We start from the raw sequence: 20,843 nt of genomic DNA on the forward strand, positions 1-20,843 counted from the left end.
GATCTTAGATACTTTAATAGCATCCAATGTCATTTGTGCTCTTGAAAGTTCAGGCCTAAGTAGCTGACTGAATAAACACAATGATCACTGCGGTGGATGGCAACTGCTTTTTTGTGTGGAAACAACTGTCCAGTCAAAATATAATGGTTATCGTAGGAGTAGTTTTGCAGCTTGAAGAATATTCTGGGCATTATTCCGCCATCTAGTGGTTGGGTCCAGAATTGTCTCCTTGTAGTAGCTCCTCTTTCTCGTAAAGGTCGACCATTTAGGTTTAGCCCCCTCCTTGAGTGATGTCAGATGTATGCCCCAAAAAATCCTTGGATGCAATTGCCACTTTCAGATTCCTTTTTCTCTGCTGGCTGCGACATATAGGTTTCCTTTATGTTGACTGATGGGCTCTCTGTATTGAGTTTTTAAGTGCATATCGACTGGTGGAGGTGGGCGGGTCGCATCCAAATACAAAAGATTCAACCTCCAAAACTATTCCCACCAGTATGTAATCATTTTGTTTTGCAGCGTTGTTCTTTTCAGGATTCATATGCTGTGCATAGATTATAAAGAGGCATTTATTTCAGTGGGTAGGCTGGGTGTTGCAAAGAGCGCGGTTATGAATAAATGTTTCAGCACTGTTTGTCCCTCTTCTGCCTCATTGTTGATGTGGATGTCCACATAGTAGTGAATTGTAAAGGTATGTACCAATGTGCAAATTTCTTCTAGTGCTACACTCCCATGAAGGAGAGTGTTGCTCACTTCTTCCTTGTCGAGTTTGCCTGTGTTTTTTCTGTACGTGTTGCTCCCCCTGCCTTGTAACAATATTATATTGGTTGCACTTTCCATCTCATGATAGTTTCTTTGTTGACTCTGGAACCCCTTCTTGCATGTGCAAAAGACACAAAGAACTGTTCTCCTTTCCGTATGGGTTGTAAAATTTCAAAGTACTATAGTATTGCCCACGATGTCCAGTGTGTGCAGGGCCTTCTCTGAATGAGTTTTAGGTTGCTGAAAATAGCAGGTAAGTGGACGACCTGGTTAATGTGGAATTTGTGTACCACCTGTGATATGAACCTTGGGTTTGTTCTCAAAACCACTTTGAATTATGTATTTGAATATCCAGTTCTTGGGTGATGAGTGCTTGTATTTCACCGATCCTTCTTAGCAAGGGGACATCGATGAGGAATGCAGTTTAAGAGTTAGGAATTTGAGCTATGAGTTGTGCATTGACTCGAAGGGTGAGGTCATTAGTTGCTTAAGTACTACATTTAGGTTCCATGTGGGCAAGGATGTGTTCCTTAGAGACAACACCTTCTTTACACCCTTAAGGAAGCGTTTTACCACTGGTGTGAAGAAACTTTTCCCTAGTAGGACTGTTGTATATGCTACAATGGCTGCTAGGTGAACCCTGATAGGGACAGAAGCGCTTGTCTAGCCGGTACGTCATGTATTGTGAGAGAGTGCATCTCTTGATATGGTTAGTCCCCCACTTTTCAGCTATAAAGCTGCTAGCTTTATAGCTGAAATGAGGTATCTAGATATTGCTTGTGCTATGGGGAAATTTTTGAGTAAAGTCAAGTTGTTCCTAAAGGGTTCAGAGTAAATATCTTATGCGGCGCTCATGGGGGGAGGATGAGCTTGTACATGTAAAGGTTAACGCTATGATTTGGAACCTTTGGAATTGATTTGATGCTGATGGAAATTACCTGACTTAATTACCCCTAGGGGAATCTTGGTATTTAGTACGAAGGAATGTACTATTTTACGGGAAGTACAAATGCCATGTTTTTAATATGATCTTGTTTAAGTTTTAACAGTAATTTTATGTATAGGGTATACTTTTAAGGTTGTAATTAACCAAATAAAGTTCTTACTGACTGACTGACCCCACTTTTGTCCTAGAAAATGATGTGGTTTCGATTGTAAGTGAACAGGGTCCCTGCCAACCAGGTTCCCTGTGCCAGAGCTCCTTCCCTAAAACTGTACCACGATTGGCAATGTCAGCCACTTGTAAGTCCCTAGCAAATGGTACCCTTGGTAACTTGGGTATGGGGACTAAAGAGGGCCCCTTAGGGACACCTCACCAAGGCCATGCCACTGCAGCCTGCATGCCTTGGTGCAGTGAAAAACGACAGTCGACATATCAAACTGCCTATGTGCCAAGTCCAGCAGCACTGTCTAAGGTATAGGTAAGTCACCCCTCTAGCAGTATTTACCAGCCCTAAGGCAGGGTGCATATCTCAGGTGTGGTCATATCTGCATGAGCAGATATGCCCCTACAATGTTTAAGTCTCGCTCTTTAATATTGTACGTTCCAGGGAAGTTCTAAAGAGTACATGGGCTGGAAACTCTACATCTCAAGTTCCCTAGCACCATGATGGTTTCAATGAAACCAGGAGTGATTGGTACCAAACAACTCCTCTTAATAAACCCACTCTGATGCCAGAGTTGAATTTATTTACACATGTAGTTACAGGTGCCCCCTGAAAACCTACCAACCCTGGTGTGGTCTCTGACTGGCTTTAGGCAGCCTACCACCACCAGACATGATGCTGGACCCACCGGTTGAGAGCCCCTGCTCTCTGAGGCCAGAAACAATACACATACTGGGTGGAGGTGTCATACCTCCTCCACCAGGACGAGCACAGTGCTTGAGAGGGAAGCTTCAAAGGCATTGTCGTCTTTGTAATGCGACACCAGCTTCTGCTGCTAGCAGCAGACGGCAGCCCTAAGTTCAAACTCCCACTTTGGCAGGAGAACATAGTAAGAATATGAAGTGTGCCCCACCTTTGCCAACTCCACACCTCAGGTGCTAGAGGTGAAGTAGAGCACATTTTTCAATGCTCATGATCTTGAAGATGGTAAAATGTATCCAATCAGGGCTAGGGCTATGCCTTCTCTCACAGGAGGGTGGCAGAATAGTGGGTGTAGGCAACCCAGGTAAAGAACCCATTGGTCCCTTCCTGTTACTCCCCTGCAACTGCCCTAAATCTAGTATTTAGGTGGCTCCCCCAGACCCTGAAATCAGATTAGCGATGAACTACAAAGAAGAGAACAAAGAGCAGCCGTGCAGCGAAGCCTGAAGATACCCACTGACTTGGCCCCAGCGCTACTGGCCTGGCTGGAGCCCTCAAAGACCCTGCTGAAGAGCGACTTGTCCCACAGTCCAGCAACCTCCATGCCAGCCTTCTAAAAAGACTATTAACCCATAGACAGTGGGCCTCTCCAGTAGAATCCATCTTTAAAGAACACAGAACTCTGCATGGTGGAATTGCGAAACCATCACCAGGCCACCTCTGCACCAGACGCCCATTGCCTGAGTCCAATATGCCCAACAGTTCTGTGAAGGTTACCCAGCACTTATGAGCAAGAGTTAAACATGGACTAACCCCTGCCGGACTCCACCTTGATACCTACAGCCTCAACCCGAAGGCTCCATCTGACCGCGACCTGCCCGGTAAGCCGATTCCTGATGCCAAAGGACACCCCGGCACCCAAAGCCCCTGAGCCTTGGGGGGCTTGACTGACTATGTCCCTAGGGTCCCTAGCATCTCTACTTACCAGGGCAGTTGTGGGTTTTTTCATGTGGCCGCCTGGCCTGAGCCTGCAGCCTTTCTTCAAGACCGATCTCCCCCATTGGTTAACATTGGGGCCCGATGCTGTATTGGCACTCTGCACCAGATTGTACCTGCACCATTGGTGGTGCAGTTCTGGTGTCAATCTGAACCTTGCTTGGTGTTGAGTTGAAACCCCTAAGACTGGATCTGTAAGTTGTGTAATTACCTGAAAAACTGCATTTTTGTTTTCCTCCCATAGGTTAACACTGAAAATTGAACTTTTTTTTTTTTAAGTATGATGCATTTTTCCAAATAAAACTTGAAAAAAACGTATTTTTCTAAAACTGGTGTGGATCTCCTTTTTGGGCCGTGTCATGAGTCACTGTGTGCATAACAAATGTCTTACACTGCTTTGTGTTAGGCCTAAGGCTGCTCGCCCACGCTACCACAAATGGAGCAATTTGGGTTAACACTGAGCGCTGTACACTTCTGGGGGAATTTCTGGACTCTGTGCAAGGTATAACCACTTGGTGGTATGCCATATACAGAGCCAGCTTCCTACATGTATACAATGACAGTGGCATCCTGTGCCCTGTATCAGTTTCCCTTCTTTTTTTGCACCAGTGTAAACATCTCATCCACTTTTTGCTGTTGCATTTCCTTGCTTTTGGGGTCTTGCTTTTTTCACAATCTCCATTAATCTTTGGCAAACAGAGGCAAACTCTACATCCTCAGGAGCCATGCTGCCAAACTAAGCATGTCTGGCTCCGGGTGCCATACCTGCCCTGCCTGAATTGTCTGCAGGTGTGCTGAGAGTTAGATATACTGTCCTTGTGATATCTCCATGAGGTCTGAGAACCATGTTGATCAGGATTAGGCTGAAATGCTCCTGCCTGCACCTCTGGATTACCTTTGGTGTCATTGAAATGGTTGGAAACACGTAAGCAAATCTACCTGACCATCTTATCGAAGGGCATTCCCAAGTGACTCTGAATGGTAGAACCTGGAAGCAAAGCTATGACATTTCGCTTTCTTATGTGTTGCAAATAGGTCTATTTGTTGTGTACCCCCTATTTGAAAGATCAGCATCAACCTTTCTTGCTTAAGCTCTCAATCTTGTGTGGTGCTTGCTTTTCTGCTTAGCCAGTCCGCTTCTGTATTTTGTTTTCCTGGTAGGCGTAACAGTACTAGCAGCATTCTGTTCTGTATTGCCCATCTCCAAATCACTTGGGCCAAGGTCAATAGCAGACAGTACCTTGTTCCTCCTGGTTTGATCATGTAGTACATTGCCGTCATGTTGTCCATTTGAACGTAAGTGAATCAAAATTGGTTAGTAGGAGTAGTCGAGGAGGGCTTGACTTCTAAAGAGGTAGTGGTGTATTCTCTTCCAAGAGGACTATGTGATCCACCAGCGGTAACCCGATTGGAAGCCTCCTCGGACAATGGGGCCTAGAGGTGCAACAGAGGGATGCCGAAAGGTACCTAAAGATCCACAACATAGCATCCTTGAGGGCTTGAATCTGTTGCTGTTGGAATTGCTTTCACATCCCAGAGGACTTTTTGGTGTTCCTCCTGAGCCACCCATGCACAGGCTTCGGCAGAGGTCGGTGCCGTATGGTGAGTCAGTGAGAACAAACGGAATGGTTCTGTGGGACTCTCGTGTTATGCTGCCAGTACCACTCTCTTGACAATAAAACAAATTTACTTCATTTATTCTCCAAAATAAGCATAATAGATCATATACAATCAAAATTTGTGCAGACGGCACAGTGCTCACAAACGCAATGATGTGCAACATTCACAATGATACATATATACAAAATGGATGACTCAAAGTTCTATAAAAAACAGCAGATCGACATATATTCACTGATTAGTATGGGGAGTCAGTGCAGAAGTTGGAAAGGATCCTAGAACGGGCTTGAGCGGCTGTAGTCTTCATCTAGGATGAATCTGCAAGTGGTAACCCGACAGGAAGCCTCTTAGGACCAATGTAACACAGAGGTGAGCCCGAGGCATGGACAAGGGTACCAAAGACACGCAATATAGTCTTTTTGAGATCTTGCATCTGTCACGATCCTGCCAGGACAGGGATCCAGAGCACACTATATGTATCTAAATGATATTCTCATGTTCAAGTATTCATTCTTTCAGGATAGATCAAACCAAACGTAAATTTTCAAAAGTTTTATTCATCAGCAGTGTTCAACTCTTGGGAATCACTGTACCTGTCACTCAAGCCTACACGTGTTTCATCACAGCATGAGGGAGGTTTTTGTACCTCTTTTCTTTACAGAGGTTAAGGTTTTCCTCTGGCCAAGAAGCACCTACCTTGATACCACGACAAACTAATACTTTACCGTGAGAAGTTGAGCGCCAAAATTTCTGAACACTTAAAAAACCTACTCATAGACTGTTCAACGATCCTGCCAGGAACTCTGGATGGATCATGACTAGATCGGGTATTGCTTCCAAAATTGGGGACCTAGTCTTGGAGGTATCCTGGCATCCACGCACATTTCTCCTGATGAGAAAGTTAGGAAGAAGAGGAACCCTTTTTTGACTTTGTGTTTATCGACTTACCTGAAGACTTGGAGTGGGATGATGACCTTGAGACACAGAATGCGCCCACGACCTCTATTTTTAGCGAAACCAGGCATTCCAAGTTTTCTTGCAGTGTTCAGTGACGCAGAGTTTAGCCTCGCATCCTACGTGGCCTTTGGGTTCATCGGAGCACTTTTGCTGCACGATATCTAGCCATGGGAGGAGCTCAGACACTTGAGACAGACCTCATAAGGGTCCGTCACTAACGTTCCTTTGTGGCAATTCTTGCAGGGTTTGAAATGTGCTATTTAAGGCGGGAGAAATGTCCCTTACATAGTGGAAAAATTGTTTTGGAAAACGAACTCTGTATGGTGACAGAATTCAAGGGAGCGAGCTCCAGATGAGAGTTGGAAGATGCAGAATAAAAAAAAATGATGTGAATGAGCAGAGGTGGTAGTTAGATTGTGGCCCTAAGGTCACTTCCTGGGCTGGATGCATAAGATCTTCACTCTCATCTCACTGATGGTGACCGTATCTACTATTTTCTCCACGGTTGGAGTGACTCCTTTCACAGAAATTGGCTATTTTTATACAAATTGATAATGACCACATGAGGAACAAAGGTGCATAATGAGAAGCAGCATGGAGGCAGCAAGTCGATAGTCACTGCAGAGAAATGCAGTGTGAATACAGTAAAGAAGCAGTTGAAAGATCTATTGAAGTCCAATCTCTCAAGTAAATCTCTCTCAACTGGACGCTGTGAAAAAGCAATTCATTGAACTGGAAAACGAAAATGTTTCCTATCTCATTAGAAGACATTTAAATTGCATGGAATCCCATGCAATGAGCTTTTACTGTACGTTAGGTAGTACAAAAGTTGTTTAGTAAAAGGTTGCCATACTTCAGCTCCTGTGCAATGGCTGCAATCTGCTCCACTCGATCCTGATGAGCAGCCAGGTCACTTTCAAAAGCCTCGTGTTTTCTAATTAGGGCTTTAATGTCCGAAAGAGTGGCACTCTCGTAGTCCTTCTGCTTCAGCAGTGCTTCCTTGCCTGTTAAATAAAGATAATAATCACTGGATAACTCATTTATTCTGCATGGACACATTCACCAAGAAATAAAGAGCAAGGTAAAGAACAGGGCACAAGCACAGCAGTATATCAAAATCCACATATACATATCATTTTTAATTATTAGAGTCTCAAACAGGAAATGTAACTTATGCACAAATGCATAAAAAGTGAATTGGAGTCACATATGGAATAGCACATACAGAAATGGTTATTACTCTGCAAAAATTACTTTGGGAGGATGGGCCTTCACCAGAGTCAACTACTGTGCATTATTACACTTTGCAGTGATAGGGCTAGGAACAGTACCTTCTTAACTGAAACACAACGTGTTGCTGGTGAATTGAAGCATATGCAGAGTGACTTTCAGCTTGGAAGGGATAATGTCTCACACTGTAAAAGACAATCCCTTCGGTCTGAATACTGAGCCAATGGGCTTGGAGTGTCATTTGGCACAAATAAAGTCCAAGAGCAGCTCATTGACTTTACCACATCAGTCTTTGGCTTAACCAACAAACTGTGGGATACAGGCAATAGAGGAACGAACCAATGTATTCATTTCACCTGTCATCTAGTTCATGGTCAAGAAAAGAAACAGTCATTTATGTTTTGCCCGAAGTGTTACCACAAATATTACGGATATAAATAAAGGATCTCAACTATTGCCGGGCTTGAGCATAATTCACTACTAAGACCCTGTGAAGTACTGGACTTTGTAACATTGCGTGGAAACTAGCACAGAGCTGTAGCCAGTTTACCAAACTGCAGCAAGATAAGACAGTAAAAGTAAAAACTTAAGAAGTTGCAGGCACAGTCTTGCTCAAACTCTCAAAACCTATATTGGATGATGATGCAGAAGAACACGAGCAAGGAATCCTCATGAACTTGTGTACAATTGTACCTAGTGTATTCTAACCATAGCAAAAGTAACTAAGGCCACACACCCCATTACTAGGCCATGGGAAAACAAAGCCATCCACAAAGAGCCAGGAAAATATTGCACACATGCCAAATAAATATCCTAACTCAATCAGAAAGATTTCTTTCTGATGTTCACACCAAAAGAAAAACACCATGAGCAGAAGTTCTGCTCAACGCTATGGCATAATGTGCTCCATGAACACATTATTGAAAAGACTTTAAACTAGCTTTATACAGGTTCTTCAGCCAAAAATGGTAAAGGGCAAACTGTGTACGCAAATTACTCCAGATTTTGATACAAAAAAAAACCCTACATTTGAAAAATCAGATTCATATAATTTTTTCAGGAAACAAAAGAGATAACTGGAGGAGGGTTGTCCCTTTTAACGATCATCGTCATTAACAGCACATGAATGAAGATCATAAAAGAGAAAGATTTGTTTTCTTAGTGCAAACTTCAAACCCTTATCTGAGAAAAAGCCCACTCCTCCTAATGTACCAACATATTCTACAGGCTCTGACATCTATAAAAAGCATGCTACTGCTCAATCTGACACACACAGTTCCACAAATTCCAGTGGCATGTGAATACCAGCAGTAGACTTAAATGGATTAAGAATCCACGGCATGTTACTCTACAAAGAGCTCACGCTGAAAACTGAGCATAAACAGAACAGACATAAGTACTGTTAAATCAGAACTCTGTTCCACACTAGAGGGTAATCATATCCCACATTCAGACCATACAGGACAATCTTTGAGCATTCCACGCAGATTTGAAATTTCACTAAACTGAAGGAGGTTTTGAAGTCAAGGGTGGTGGTAATGTAAGGCACATAGGAACAGATACGCTGGCAGCCAAGGCAGCTGTGGTGGGTACAGCATGGGGAGGGAGAGCATGTTAAGGGAGAACGGGGAAGCCCTCTAAACAAGGGACTGCATTCATTGGTACTGCCTGTACAGGGCAATCGCCAATTACATTTTCCGAGTTCAGTTCCTTGCAACTTGTGTCAAGTCATTAAAACAGGAAGGTGAATAATCTCAATAAGAAATATTACCTAAAGAGTACATGGAGCTGTATAGAAGTGTCATCTTTCCACATAGGGATCAATGTATTGATCGTTTTTTTGGGCACCCTCTGACACGGAGTGTGACTGACTGAGTACATGGCAGTGCGCATATATAATTTGGAGATGAACGTGTAAAAGTTTACTTCACAGAGAGGAGATGGTTCGGAACAAAGTGGTTACTTACCAGTAGGAGTAGTTTAGCAGCTTGAAGAATTTTCTTAAGTCACATGCTAAAACTTTATAAATAAATAAAATAAATAAATGTATTATACCGTCATCTAGTGGTTTGGTCCAGAATCTTCTTGTTAGTACTTATTTATCACCCTTGGGCGTCGTCATCCGTGGTCACTGAGTGCCACGTCATCAGATGTGTGCCCCGGGAAGCCCTTCTGTGTGGACGGCATCTTCAGATTTTATTTTCCCGTTAGGTGACTTTGTCTTGTCCTTTGTTGGCTTTCTTTGTGTCCTAAGATATCATAGAATCTAATTCACTTTTATTTCTGGTGCGCTGGAGGGTCGAATGCGCTCCTGCTTTTTGATAGTAGAACTGGATAGTTTTCACTATACCTATTGCGATGGTAGCCTTCGTTACTGGTGATCCTTTGCATGCGTCAGCAAAGATATGAAGAACAGCCTCCCCTTTCTGGGTATTACATCACAGCCCTGCGTACGTCCTGCATATGTAGGTTTCCCTTGGCTTGCGTTTTTGGAAGAGTCCTGGACGCTGGATGGTTTGGTTTATGTGCAACTGTGATATGACCTTGGGGAGAAAGCGTGGGTTAGTCTTCATGACTTCCCTATCCTTGTGTATTAGCAGATGGAGGGTTCTTGGATGGTTAGTGTCTACATTTCACTCACACTGCGCAGTGATATGACTGGGAAGGCATTCTTCAAGATCAGCAACAGCAGTACTGCCTTGTTAAGTGGTTCAAAGGTTGCCTTCATTGATTTTGTTAACAGGTTGAGGTTCCACATTGGTGATGATCTAGGTGGAGCCATTCTTTTTGCTCATTCTAGAAACCTTTTCATCATCGGTGTTGTGAAGATGAGTCTTCCTCGGTGTCCTCTTGTGTAGGCTATTATTGCTGCCAAATGTACTTTTAGTGAAGGTAATGTTAGTCTGTTATCTAGCAGGTTCATAAGGTATCAGATCACTGTGATGTCCTCTGTTCTAATGTGAAACAGTTCTTTGTCTCCGTACCACAGGACATACTTCTGCCATTTCGCAGAGTAGAACTTTCTTGTACTAGGCCTTCATGTCCCTTTGATGATGTCCATGGATCGCTTTGGAAGGTTCATGTGTATAAACTGTGTCCTCAGGAGCCAGACCACAAGGCTAAGGGTGCCTGCCTCCAGACAGTGGATTTTTCCTTCCTGGATGGAGAGGTCATGTTTTGCTGGTAGTCTTTATATTTCCGTATGCTATCTCCACCAGGGATACAGATATACGTGGATACCATTCCTTCTTGGGTAGGCACCTACGGTGGCTAGGCACTTTGTGAATACACTGGGTGCAAACTTGATTCCGAAAGGAGGCACTCTGAATTGGTAGAGATTTTGGTTGATGACGAACCATAGGTACCTTTTGTGCTTGCAGTTTATAAGGATAAGTAGGTAGGCATCTTTTAGGTCTATGGTTGGTATGTGGTCCTTCACTGGCAGTCACGGGATGAGATCCTATAGCGTGGTAATTTAGATTTTTTGCACTTTTAATTAACTTTTTTTAAGAAGTGCTGGTCCAGAATCAGTTTTAGAGATCTGTCTGGTTTTGGGGTGGGGAAGTATGCAGAGTATTTTCTTTGGTTGATTTCTGCAGAGGGCACTTTCTACTGCACTTTTTTCCTAAGAGATCCTGCGCTTCGTGTTTCAGGCAACATCTTTCCTCTTCAGAGTATGATATTTTCTTCGGTCTTACCCCGGGTGGTCTCTTTATATGTTCTATGCAGTACCCATGCTGGACTATGTTTAGGACCCATTTGTCTGATGTAACCCTCCTCCACTCCTGAAAGGAAGTTCTCTACTTGTCCCCCTACTGGAATGGTGGGTAGGGTTATTATGTGGATTTACTCTGTTAAAGAGCTGGCTCCTCTAGAGGGCTTTCCTCTTAGTCAGCCCCGAAAGGGCTGACGTTGGGCTGATTGGGACTGCCACTGTAGCATTGAGGCAATTTACTGCCCTGCATGGTGGTAGGGTGACACTGGCAGTGAGCTCTGGAACTTTCCCCTTTCAGTTGGTCCCCTCATGGGGTTTGTCTCCTACTTTGGTGGCCTCAGAAACGCAACGCTTCCATGGCCTTGCCTTTAAGTTGTTGCAGCACGTCCTCAACCGCTGAGCCAAACAGGTGCTCTGCGGTGCAGGAAGTATTAAGGATGCTTGCCTGCACCTTGCTCTTGATCCAGATACCCGTAACCAGATGTGCCTGGTAAGGGTTGTGCCTTTGACCAGCTGTCTGCGGTTTGTGTTTGAGGTGTGAAGGGCAGACTTCAGGCACATGTAGGCGATGGTCTTCCACTAGTGCGGCTGCCCGTCTTTGGAACTGCTCTAGGAGAGGTTTTATCAGCTCCCATTTCTTCCCAGTGTTGGTGGGTGTATCGATTTAGGAGGGCACCAGAGTTTGCAATCCTTCACTGTGTTGCTGCACCTCTCTCCATTTTGCACCCCACCATTTCCATTCTCTTGCTCTCTTTCTCAAAGGGTAGACCCGTGGAAGTGGGAATGCTGGCTCTCTTTCTCGCTGTGGCCACGATTCGGGAATCTGCCAAAGAATTTCCCCAGATTTATAGTGGGTCCTTGGAGGAGGGCTTATATTTCTTTTCGACCCTCTGGGCTAAGTTGCAGGCTGCTGGCTCTCTGAAAACATTCTTTCCTGATCCAGAATGCAGAGGAGCTTCTGCTTTGTAAGAGTATGAGAGTTTCAATGAGAAAGCAGGTCTGTACCTTCCCTTCCTTGAGTTGGACTCCATGACTGTCTGCCACCCTTTTAACCAGTTAAACATGGCAAAGTTATCTGGAGGGGATGGCCTTAATGGTTAGGTTAGGTTTAGACACTGGTCGTTGATGCTTTCGAAGTGTGGGAATAATCTCTGGTCCTCGTCGAGCTCTTGTTCTTCCTCTGGCGTGGCCGGTGGTTCTAGTTCGACCTCATTTGTCTTTTGGCTCGGTTCCCCCGAAGCCTTCAAAGGAATTCAAAATTCCCAAAGGGATGCTTTGAAATCTTTCTTCTTCTGTAGAACCGCCATTTTTTCAGCGTTAAGTCACCTCTTCCTTCTTTCGACCTTTAGCGCCTTCTTGTTGGTATCGATCGCAGTCAGCGGTCTTTTCTTCAGAGTCTGGGTTTTGAGGTTTGCTGATTATTTTGCCCTCTCTCGCTTGTTTGGACTTAGAATGCTCTCCAGGGATGTCCTCCACTGGTATCCTGATGACAGGACCTGTAGTGGTCTTCGTGTGTCAGCTGCCCTTCGGTTGACAATTTTTCAGTGCTGAGACAGTAGTAGGACTTCTGGTCTGATGTTTTATGGTCAGCTCCACCCTGTTTTTTGCTGGCTACCTGATGAAGTTGTCAGAATCCTCCCTCCTTATGTCTCATCTGTGGAACCTGTAATTCCAAGTCGGTGACTTCTCTCTCGGCATCAAACCCTTCGGCTTATGCCGCTTATGTACCTATACTGAGCTTCTCATTCAAGAGACTGAGCTTCTCATTCAACAGTCTGAGCTCTCTTAAGGATGGGTTCCCCTTCTCCTCTGCTTGGCTCTAGTACTCAGCGTCCTTGGGAGGAAAGTATGACACATCTTGCAGCTTTCGGAGCTATGGTCTCCCTGAAAGAAGAGATTACAGATCTAGAGGTGGTCTTCTGGGTGAGTAAACATATGGTGATACTTGGGGCAAAATCTAAAAGGGAAGGAAGTGTTCTCCATTTCCATCAACGGATTCTGCCTCCTGCAGGTGCATTCACCAACCACATGGTCCTTCTCTCTCCTTTTGGTGATATTCTGTGTTTTTTCCTCCACAAATGTCCTTAGTGGTGGATTCTTTTCTTTCTATCCTCGACGAATTATCAGCCTCGGTCCTCTTCTTTCTTGCTGTCCCCAGAGCTTTAACTGATGCTGTCAGACTCAACGGCACAAAAAAGAATCTGAAGATGGCAACCACTTCAAAGGCCTCAGGGGTGCTCATCTGACCTCATGTGAGGATTGACACAGCACTATATGGCTACAACACTATACCAAGGGGGGAAAAATAGAAGTGAAATAAGTACCAATATGACAATCTGGACTCAACCACTAGATGGCGAAATAATGCACAGCATGTGAATCCAGAAGGATTCATGCTGTAAAATCGAGGCACAGTAGCCACTAGAAACAGTGTTTAAGTGATGTAACCTATTCTTCTGATTGATACTTGTAATCATACATTCACCACATTGTAAATAGATATCAAAGCAAAGCCTCCTCAACGGAGGAGGGTCTATGGCACAGACTGTACACCAGCAAGTCTTGCAGGACAGAGTGGGAGAAATTATTGCCGCAGGCCTGACTATACTGTAGTGCCTGGTGAAAATACAGATAGATGTACAAAATAGGGAGACCTGAGCCAGGGCTCTCGGCTGCAAAATTTGACATTGTGGCATGATTCACAAGGCCTGCAAATGGGTTCTTTTTGGTCTAGGCATAGCAGCTTAACAAAGTATCTATCCATTATGAGAAGATCCTTTTTGGTCCACTTTTTCTTTCTTCACACCGATAAATCCAACAAAGAGCTCATCTACCAGAGGCCATTTGTCTATCAATGTAGAAGCTAAGAACCCATCATGGATCCAACTCTACTCCTCCTAGATGTGGCGGAGAGAAAATGCAGGGAGTTTGATGGACATAGAAACAAAGAAGGGTGAAACACCTTTCAGAAAAAAGGATGCAAAAGTCCTAAGCACAAGCTAGTAAAAGGAAGTAGGCAGTGTACGGAGGCTGGACTGCATGACTATAGCTCAATGACTCGACAAGCAAAAGGGACTGCAATAAGAAATACAGGAGGCCGGAATCTCATGGAAGATTGAACACTTCTTCTAGAAAACCTTGAGGAGGTGAACTCGAGAGAAAAAGGCGGGACACTAAGTATTTTTACCGGTAATTAAAAGATCTAAGAGGGTTTGCCCCATTGAGGCAAAGATACCATGTGTGCCTCTTCCGACTGCAGAAACCACTGCTCTGCTGAGCCTGTCAGTCACAATGCTGAGACATCTCACTAGGTGAAACATTGACAGGGTGACACTTTTCGGATATCAGGAAGCAACATCTTCTGCCTATACTTAGAGAAGCGGGATTCACCCAGGTTAAACCAGCACTGATGTTCTTACAAATGTTAAGTACCCCGAGGGTGATGTTTGGGGTTGCCAGCTTCCTGGTGGCTGCTGTTCGTAATAAGAATAAGAGGGTTGCCCTTAGGCAATTGGAGAACTGATTATATCCCTTTCTCAATGAACGGATTATACCCCTCTGCTAATGAATTGTGAGATTTTTTACCTTTGGATGACCCCATTACCAATACCTGATTTTATGTCTTTTATCATGTATAATATTGTGTACTATGTATGATATATTTTTAATGTCTTTTTAATATTTCTGTGTGTAATATAATTGTGTGATCGCTTTTATGATTTTTATTAATCGAAATAAAGTGCTATTGACTTGACTTGACAGGGTGACTATGTGAAAGTCCAGGCAAAACCTTAGACTTCAGACGGGACAGATCCCCACTCCCACCTGCTGGTTGCAACACACCATGAACTCCAGATCCATGAGACTGCCCCAGCCTAAAGTGTACACATCCATTACTACAATCCCAAGGGAGGAGGGGAGAACAATCTGCCAGGCATGTGGTTGTTCTACAACATCCATCACTGAAGGACCTAGGCCACCTAGCGAGAGATCTGTATCGGATCACGAGGCATCTCCAATGCTGGGTTGATTGCAGATGAAGTTTCCATGTATTTAAGTGGACATAAGGCACAAGGATGATGCAAGATGCTAGAAGACAGCAGTCTCAGAACCATTAAAGCCAAGATAGTAGCTTCTATGAAACAACTGCATCATCGCCTGAATGTCCTAGACTCTCTGCTGCAGTGGAAGACTTTCATGACCATAGTATACAGATTGGTCCTAAAAATACAACCCTCAGGGAAGGCTGATGGTGAGACTTGGGCTTATTGATGGAAAATCTCAGAGTAGATCTATTGTCTGAATATGGTCCGACCAGCTGAGGCAAGGCTACCTTCAGCCGCAGACGATAGGAGGCTGCCTGACATGCAAAGATAAGCCGCTATTATCAACATAACATATGTCCTAACCAGAGTGTCCCTTGTCTAGCCAAAGGGTAGAATGGTAAATAGGAAGTGGTCTGAAACCACTACAAAGGAGAAGTACCTCCAGTGAGCCAGGAGGATCGTCACGTGAAAGTAGGAGTACTGCAGATCTATTGACACAACCCAGCCTTCATTATTCAAAGCTAATAGAACCGGGGTATCATAGGAATGAGTTCATGATTCTGAGGTCCAAAATCAATCTCAGGACCCAGTCCATCATTGGGACCTGAAAAGCCTGGAGTAGCAAATTGCTTCCTTGTCAAGCAAAGCTACCACATGGGACAGAATAGCGTCATGATCTGCCAAAATCTGAGCACAAACGAAAGGAATGAGAAGAGAGGTGCACAAAAGTGAAAGGGCATAACCTTGTCGAACAATTTGAAGGACCCATTGGTCCCACCTAATGTAGTGCTAATGGGGTAGATCATGCTGGATTCAGTCCTAAATGGCTGATAATGAGGAAGCCAAAACAGCTTGTTCATGGCAACAGCATCAAGCGAATAGGACTGCTGTTGCATACTACTTCCACCATCATCCCTGGAGGCACAAACAGTTGGAAACTGGAAATTTGGCTGTCAGGGTCTGATTCTGATGATAGGCAAGGTCAATCAAGTATCTCCTGAAGGAAAATGTTACTTTCTTATAACAATTGGTTTGCAGCTCAAAGTTCTGTGGGTTCACATGATCTGCATATTCCTGCCATCTAGTGTTGAGCTAGGATACTGCAAGTAGTTTTCTTTGATAAAGGAGCTTTAGTTTCGAGAGGACTAATAATACAGCCCTTGAAACACACAGGACACACCGTATATTGTGTGCCACCTACCCATAAAGAGTTAGTAGGGAGATACAAAGCAATCTAATGTCAGAAGTATGTTACAATTAAGCAACATTTTCTGTTTGGAGCAGGTTTTTTTCGAGATCACTTTTTGTGCACTAAAGGAAAAGCAGTAACTTATCCCTAACGCAGTGGCTTGAAAACAGCAGCAGGAGACATGTGGAACAATACTTTAAGTAGGCGGAGCAGAGCAGAGAGTGGAGAATGGAGCTCTGTGATGTGAGCGTTGCGGGAAGGACGCGGTCACGCCATACGCGTGAATTTGGTGAGGAGAGAGGCTTGCGAGCCCAAGGATCTGCATGTGGCAACCGGTACCCACGGCCAGCAAGGACAGTAAATACAATAACTGGCACCGGCTCTGTGACCTTCACGGGAGACCACGGACCTTCTGCACTCTTACAGCTTCCACGCCCGCCTCTCCAAGGCTGCTCCTGCTTCAGTTATGGTGTTCGGTGCAGCAGTCGTGGAAATTAAGTAGCCAGATTGCGGGTGGCTGCGGCTGGGACACAGCTACTTTGCTGTTGCTGTTGTTGGGGGCTAGGTAGTGCTGCCTGATTGTTTGGTAGGAGGAAGAGAAGCAGCCACACGCCGCCACCGTTGCTTGCTGCCTGTCGCCTTTGCTCGCTGCCTGCCCCGGCCGCTGCCTGCCGCCAGCAGCTTGGTACTTCTCCTCCTGGAGCAGACTTCTGGAGCGGAGGTGAGAGCTACGGGGCGAGCCTCAGGGCTGCTGGGTACCACCACGAGCTGCAGGGTAGCTGGGCATTAGGCTGATCATCACTGTGGCGACTGCGATGGCTTCCTGCGTAGTCCAAGTCTTTCAAGAGGTTCCCTCTTAGGCCGCCAAGCAAGATCTGCACTTCACCTCTGCAACTTTTGCAGGTACAGCACTCAAAACATCACACCAACCATAAACTTGTTAGATTCCCATACTTCTACCTCTGCAACGCTGCAGATTGAGCCAGTGGAGCAAGGGATCACGCTGAGTCCGGCGGCTTGCGACCCTTAGCTTCCGGGCATCTCGTCGACGGAGGCCCTGGTTGGGGCAGTACTAGTGGGGAACTTGGCGAAGCGGCAATCGCTGCTAGTCGTTGAGGCTCTCTCCGATCTTGTATCTCATCACTGAAGGAAGCAAATTGCCTCGCCGGCGCCCCATTTGCAGCTGAGATTCAGGGATGCTGCAGGAAGGTACGCCTGAGGCACGGAGGGGCGATTCCTTTTGCCCCTCGGGTGTGAGGTGACTTGTTGAAGTCTTGCTCTCAGGGGATCAGCTACCATCAGAAGAGGGTATAGACTACCGGGGTAAAATACAGTTTTGGCAGTAGGGCTCCAACCGCAGGATGACTAAAAAAAACGCTTTCCAACGCCAAGGAAATGTTCTTGCAAAACCAAACCCCTTGACTCAAGTCTCACCCAGAAACTTTAGGAGTTCAAGTAACAGTCCCTGACCCGAAGTCATTTTTAAAGTCACCAAAAGCAGGGCTTATCACTCAATTTTTTCACAAATGTAATCTCAGTGACAGGAATTCCCCCTGCCCGCTCGACTTACCAGCAAGGACTAAATCCAGCAATTTCACGAACTCCCTCCTGGAGAGATTCTATAGCACTCAGACCTCTGTGATATCAGGCGGAAGAATTCAAACTGGGAGACGCCGGAGCCAATCCTGCAATTGGACAGGAAATGAATCCAATCAAGCAACTGACCCATCCGACCTACCTGGGACCACCTCTGCTCCAATTCTCGGAAAATATGTGCAGGTTGTCCCAGTTCAAATACACTCCCACCAGCAAGCAACTCTGCAGTCCCCCACTTCAATGCCTTTCTTAGAGCCATCAGGACTTGGCTCAACTAAGAACAAAACACCAACACAACAAGGAAACTTTGGTTTACCATCACCAATATTCTTACAGAATTTGGAAACAAAGATACAAAGAACCTTGGAGCTTACCCCAAAACTCCTTAGACCGGCCAACGATACTCGGCTCTCTTTTTCACCAACTCAGAGTTTTCAAAGCCAAAGCCTACATAGCAGCAGCTTCATAAATGACCCTGATCCAACCTTAACTGGCGCAACAAATGAATCAACGGCAAGGGCACTACTTTGGCAGTCCAATAAAATGGAGCTGCAAATTGATTTGCTATCAACAATTGCACAACGCTTGGTGGAGCTAAACAACAAGGTGGACTTCATAGGAAATAAGCTCAGTGGCACGCAGGGCATCCAACACTGTACTTGCACGTTCCATGAACTCATTGATAAATGGGCAACTCTCCCTAAAATCCTAACAGCCTTGGTTGCCGCACTGAAGGAACAAACAGAAGGAACCACTTGCCAATCAAATAACAGTGGCATGTTATCCACAACCAACAGTGAAGAGCATCAAGCCAACCTGGCTATAATTTCCCAGAGCAATTTCATAATAAAACCCGACAACCAAGTTTTACCCACATCCACCAAAGTTTACACCAAATCACTAGGCCTCAACTCCACCCCTAGATCTACACACCCAGCCAAAGTGCTTGAGAGCAACGATTCCATCCAGGGAAGAATGGACACTCCCCTCTCAAGGAGGGCCAAAAAAAGCTAAAGAAATTAGAGAAAAAAAACAAAGGCTATTAAAAAGGTTGCCTGCTCCGTGTCACCCTGTAACCAAATATCACAAGTCGACAATGGTAAAATCCTGATTTTTCCAATCTTCACTACAACACACTCTTTGAGCGAGGCAATATCCACAGTATCAATTCCACCACAAGCAAAACAAGTGACTGAAAGACCATTACAGTCAATTCCCCGAACGGGGGTCTCGCCTTACCTACCTGGTCCGGCAATAAATACTCAATCAGTTCCCTCACCAACCACAAGAAATCGGAGTACAAAGATCAACTAAGTCTGCCTAATGAACAAGGATCTGATTTTGGTATCTGTGCCCCACAGGGCCCTTTCCCATTGGTTCCATTGAGGACCAGCCCGCCAACACAAAATCCCAGAACCAGCACAGAGACTATTCAGAGCGATATAGGCCCAAGCATCAACCAAAATATTTTATACACTGGTCCAAACATCGATCTTAAAGTTAAGCAAATTGGTAATCCAAGTAAAGTTTGCAAAAAAAACATGAGTTAATCCTCCCGCCTAGATATCTCATCAAAGGCCAGCATGACATCCTAAATAGGGGCAATATACTTAGTCTATTTAAACACATTCCGACGTTGTCAGGAACACTCTCGGATGAATTAGTCTGGGTTAAGTTGCTTTGCCTCACCAGTGATACCCATGGGGATTCAATCTCGATAGGGCTGAGTCGCCACTCCAGTATGGGGCTAACTTCAGAAGAAATATCGCAAATGGCAAACTGGGGCAGATATTGCCTATCCTGTCCCAGAGAAATATCCGCACATGTTAGCGGCACCACCACTTACTAAGGAAGTCTACTCCGTCCTAAAGGGGACAGAGTGTAACCCACAAGCGAGAAAATTAGCCACTGAGCCAAGTATGTATCGTACATTTAGGATCCCCAGTACCTCTGAATATAGGACAGTGTACGCAAGTAGGCCAAGCCATTTCCCTGGGATGGGCACCAGGTCCCGTCCAGCAGAGCAGCAACTACGACGGCACTTCTAACACCAAAAATGCTGCACGCCAACTGCTCAACGCCAGAATTACGGGAAATAACATCCAACTGTCCATGATCTCTTGGAATGTAGCTGGCTTAAAAAGACTACTTGACAATAATTCAGTGAGTAACTACTTCCGTGGAAACATCTTGTGCCTACAAGAGACCTGGGCCACTGAACCAACGATTCTTCACGGTTTCTATGAATTACACACTACAGCTATAAAACACAACATTTTCGGGAGAGCTTCTGGTGGGCTGTCAATTTACATTAACCAAGCAAGCAGACTAGAGAGTACTCTTATTGCAACCAACATCTCCGACTGAGGAAATATAAATTCTGGTCAAGTTGTGTTCCCTAGCGTGTACCCCACCGTCTCCATGTACGAGTTAAAGTGCATGTAACTTCCCTCCTGTACCAGCTATGAAGACGCAAATACATTTGCGTCCAACGTTAACATGTCCTCTTTCAGATCCACCCTGCATGGATTAAATAGTCCGTTCCTAAGTATGCCACGCCAACGTCTTTTTGTGGTGTACTTCTCCGTTTTTCAGCTCTAGCTGAGTAGGCCCTGAATTTCTGCCACCGAGCCTCTTTTCTGGCTTCTGACTCCAAGGGCCTCTGCCCAGGCTGCCTCTGTACCCATGAACTCTGACTTACTTTCAGCGTGGCCTCTCGCGCTCAACTCAGCCTGCTGCCTGCCAAGATTGACTATAACCTTCGAGTTATCTGTTCCGCTCCCCGAAAATACATTCCTGCCTGCTAGCTTCAGTAAACATCCCCCTCAGCTGCAGAGCCAAAGGGCCGGCCTGTCTCTGTGCAAGTAATTCAAGTAATTCATAGCCTCTGTTACCATGCTCCCATGGAAGGCCCATGCCCCCACGCT

The 20,843-nt window shown here is 45.1% G+C and overlaps 1 protein-coding gene across 1 annotated transcript in view; it reads right to left on the reverse strand.

Moving 5' to 3' along the window:
• LOC147692541 (alpha-actinin-4) overlaps positions 1 to 20,843 on the reverse strand; it is a 335,353-nt gene that overhangs the window by 41,183 nt on the left and 273,327 nt on the right. The window contains exon 12 of the mRNA XM_086938767.1: positions 6,994 to 7,144. Within this exon, the coding sequence (XP_086794893.1) occupies positions 6,994 to 7,144 (151 nt within the window). The remainder of the gene's footprint in view (positions 1 to 6,993; positions 7,145 to 20,843) is intronic.

The sequence above is a fragment of the Lissotriton vulgaris genome, chromosome 9 (assembly GCF_964263255.1).
Source record: "Lissotriton vulgaris chromosome 9, aLisVul1.2, whole genome shotgun sequence".
Classification (NCBI taxonomy): Eukaryota; Metazoa; Chordata; class Amphibia; order Caudata; family Salamandridae; genus Lissotriton; species Lissotriton vulgaris.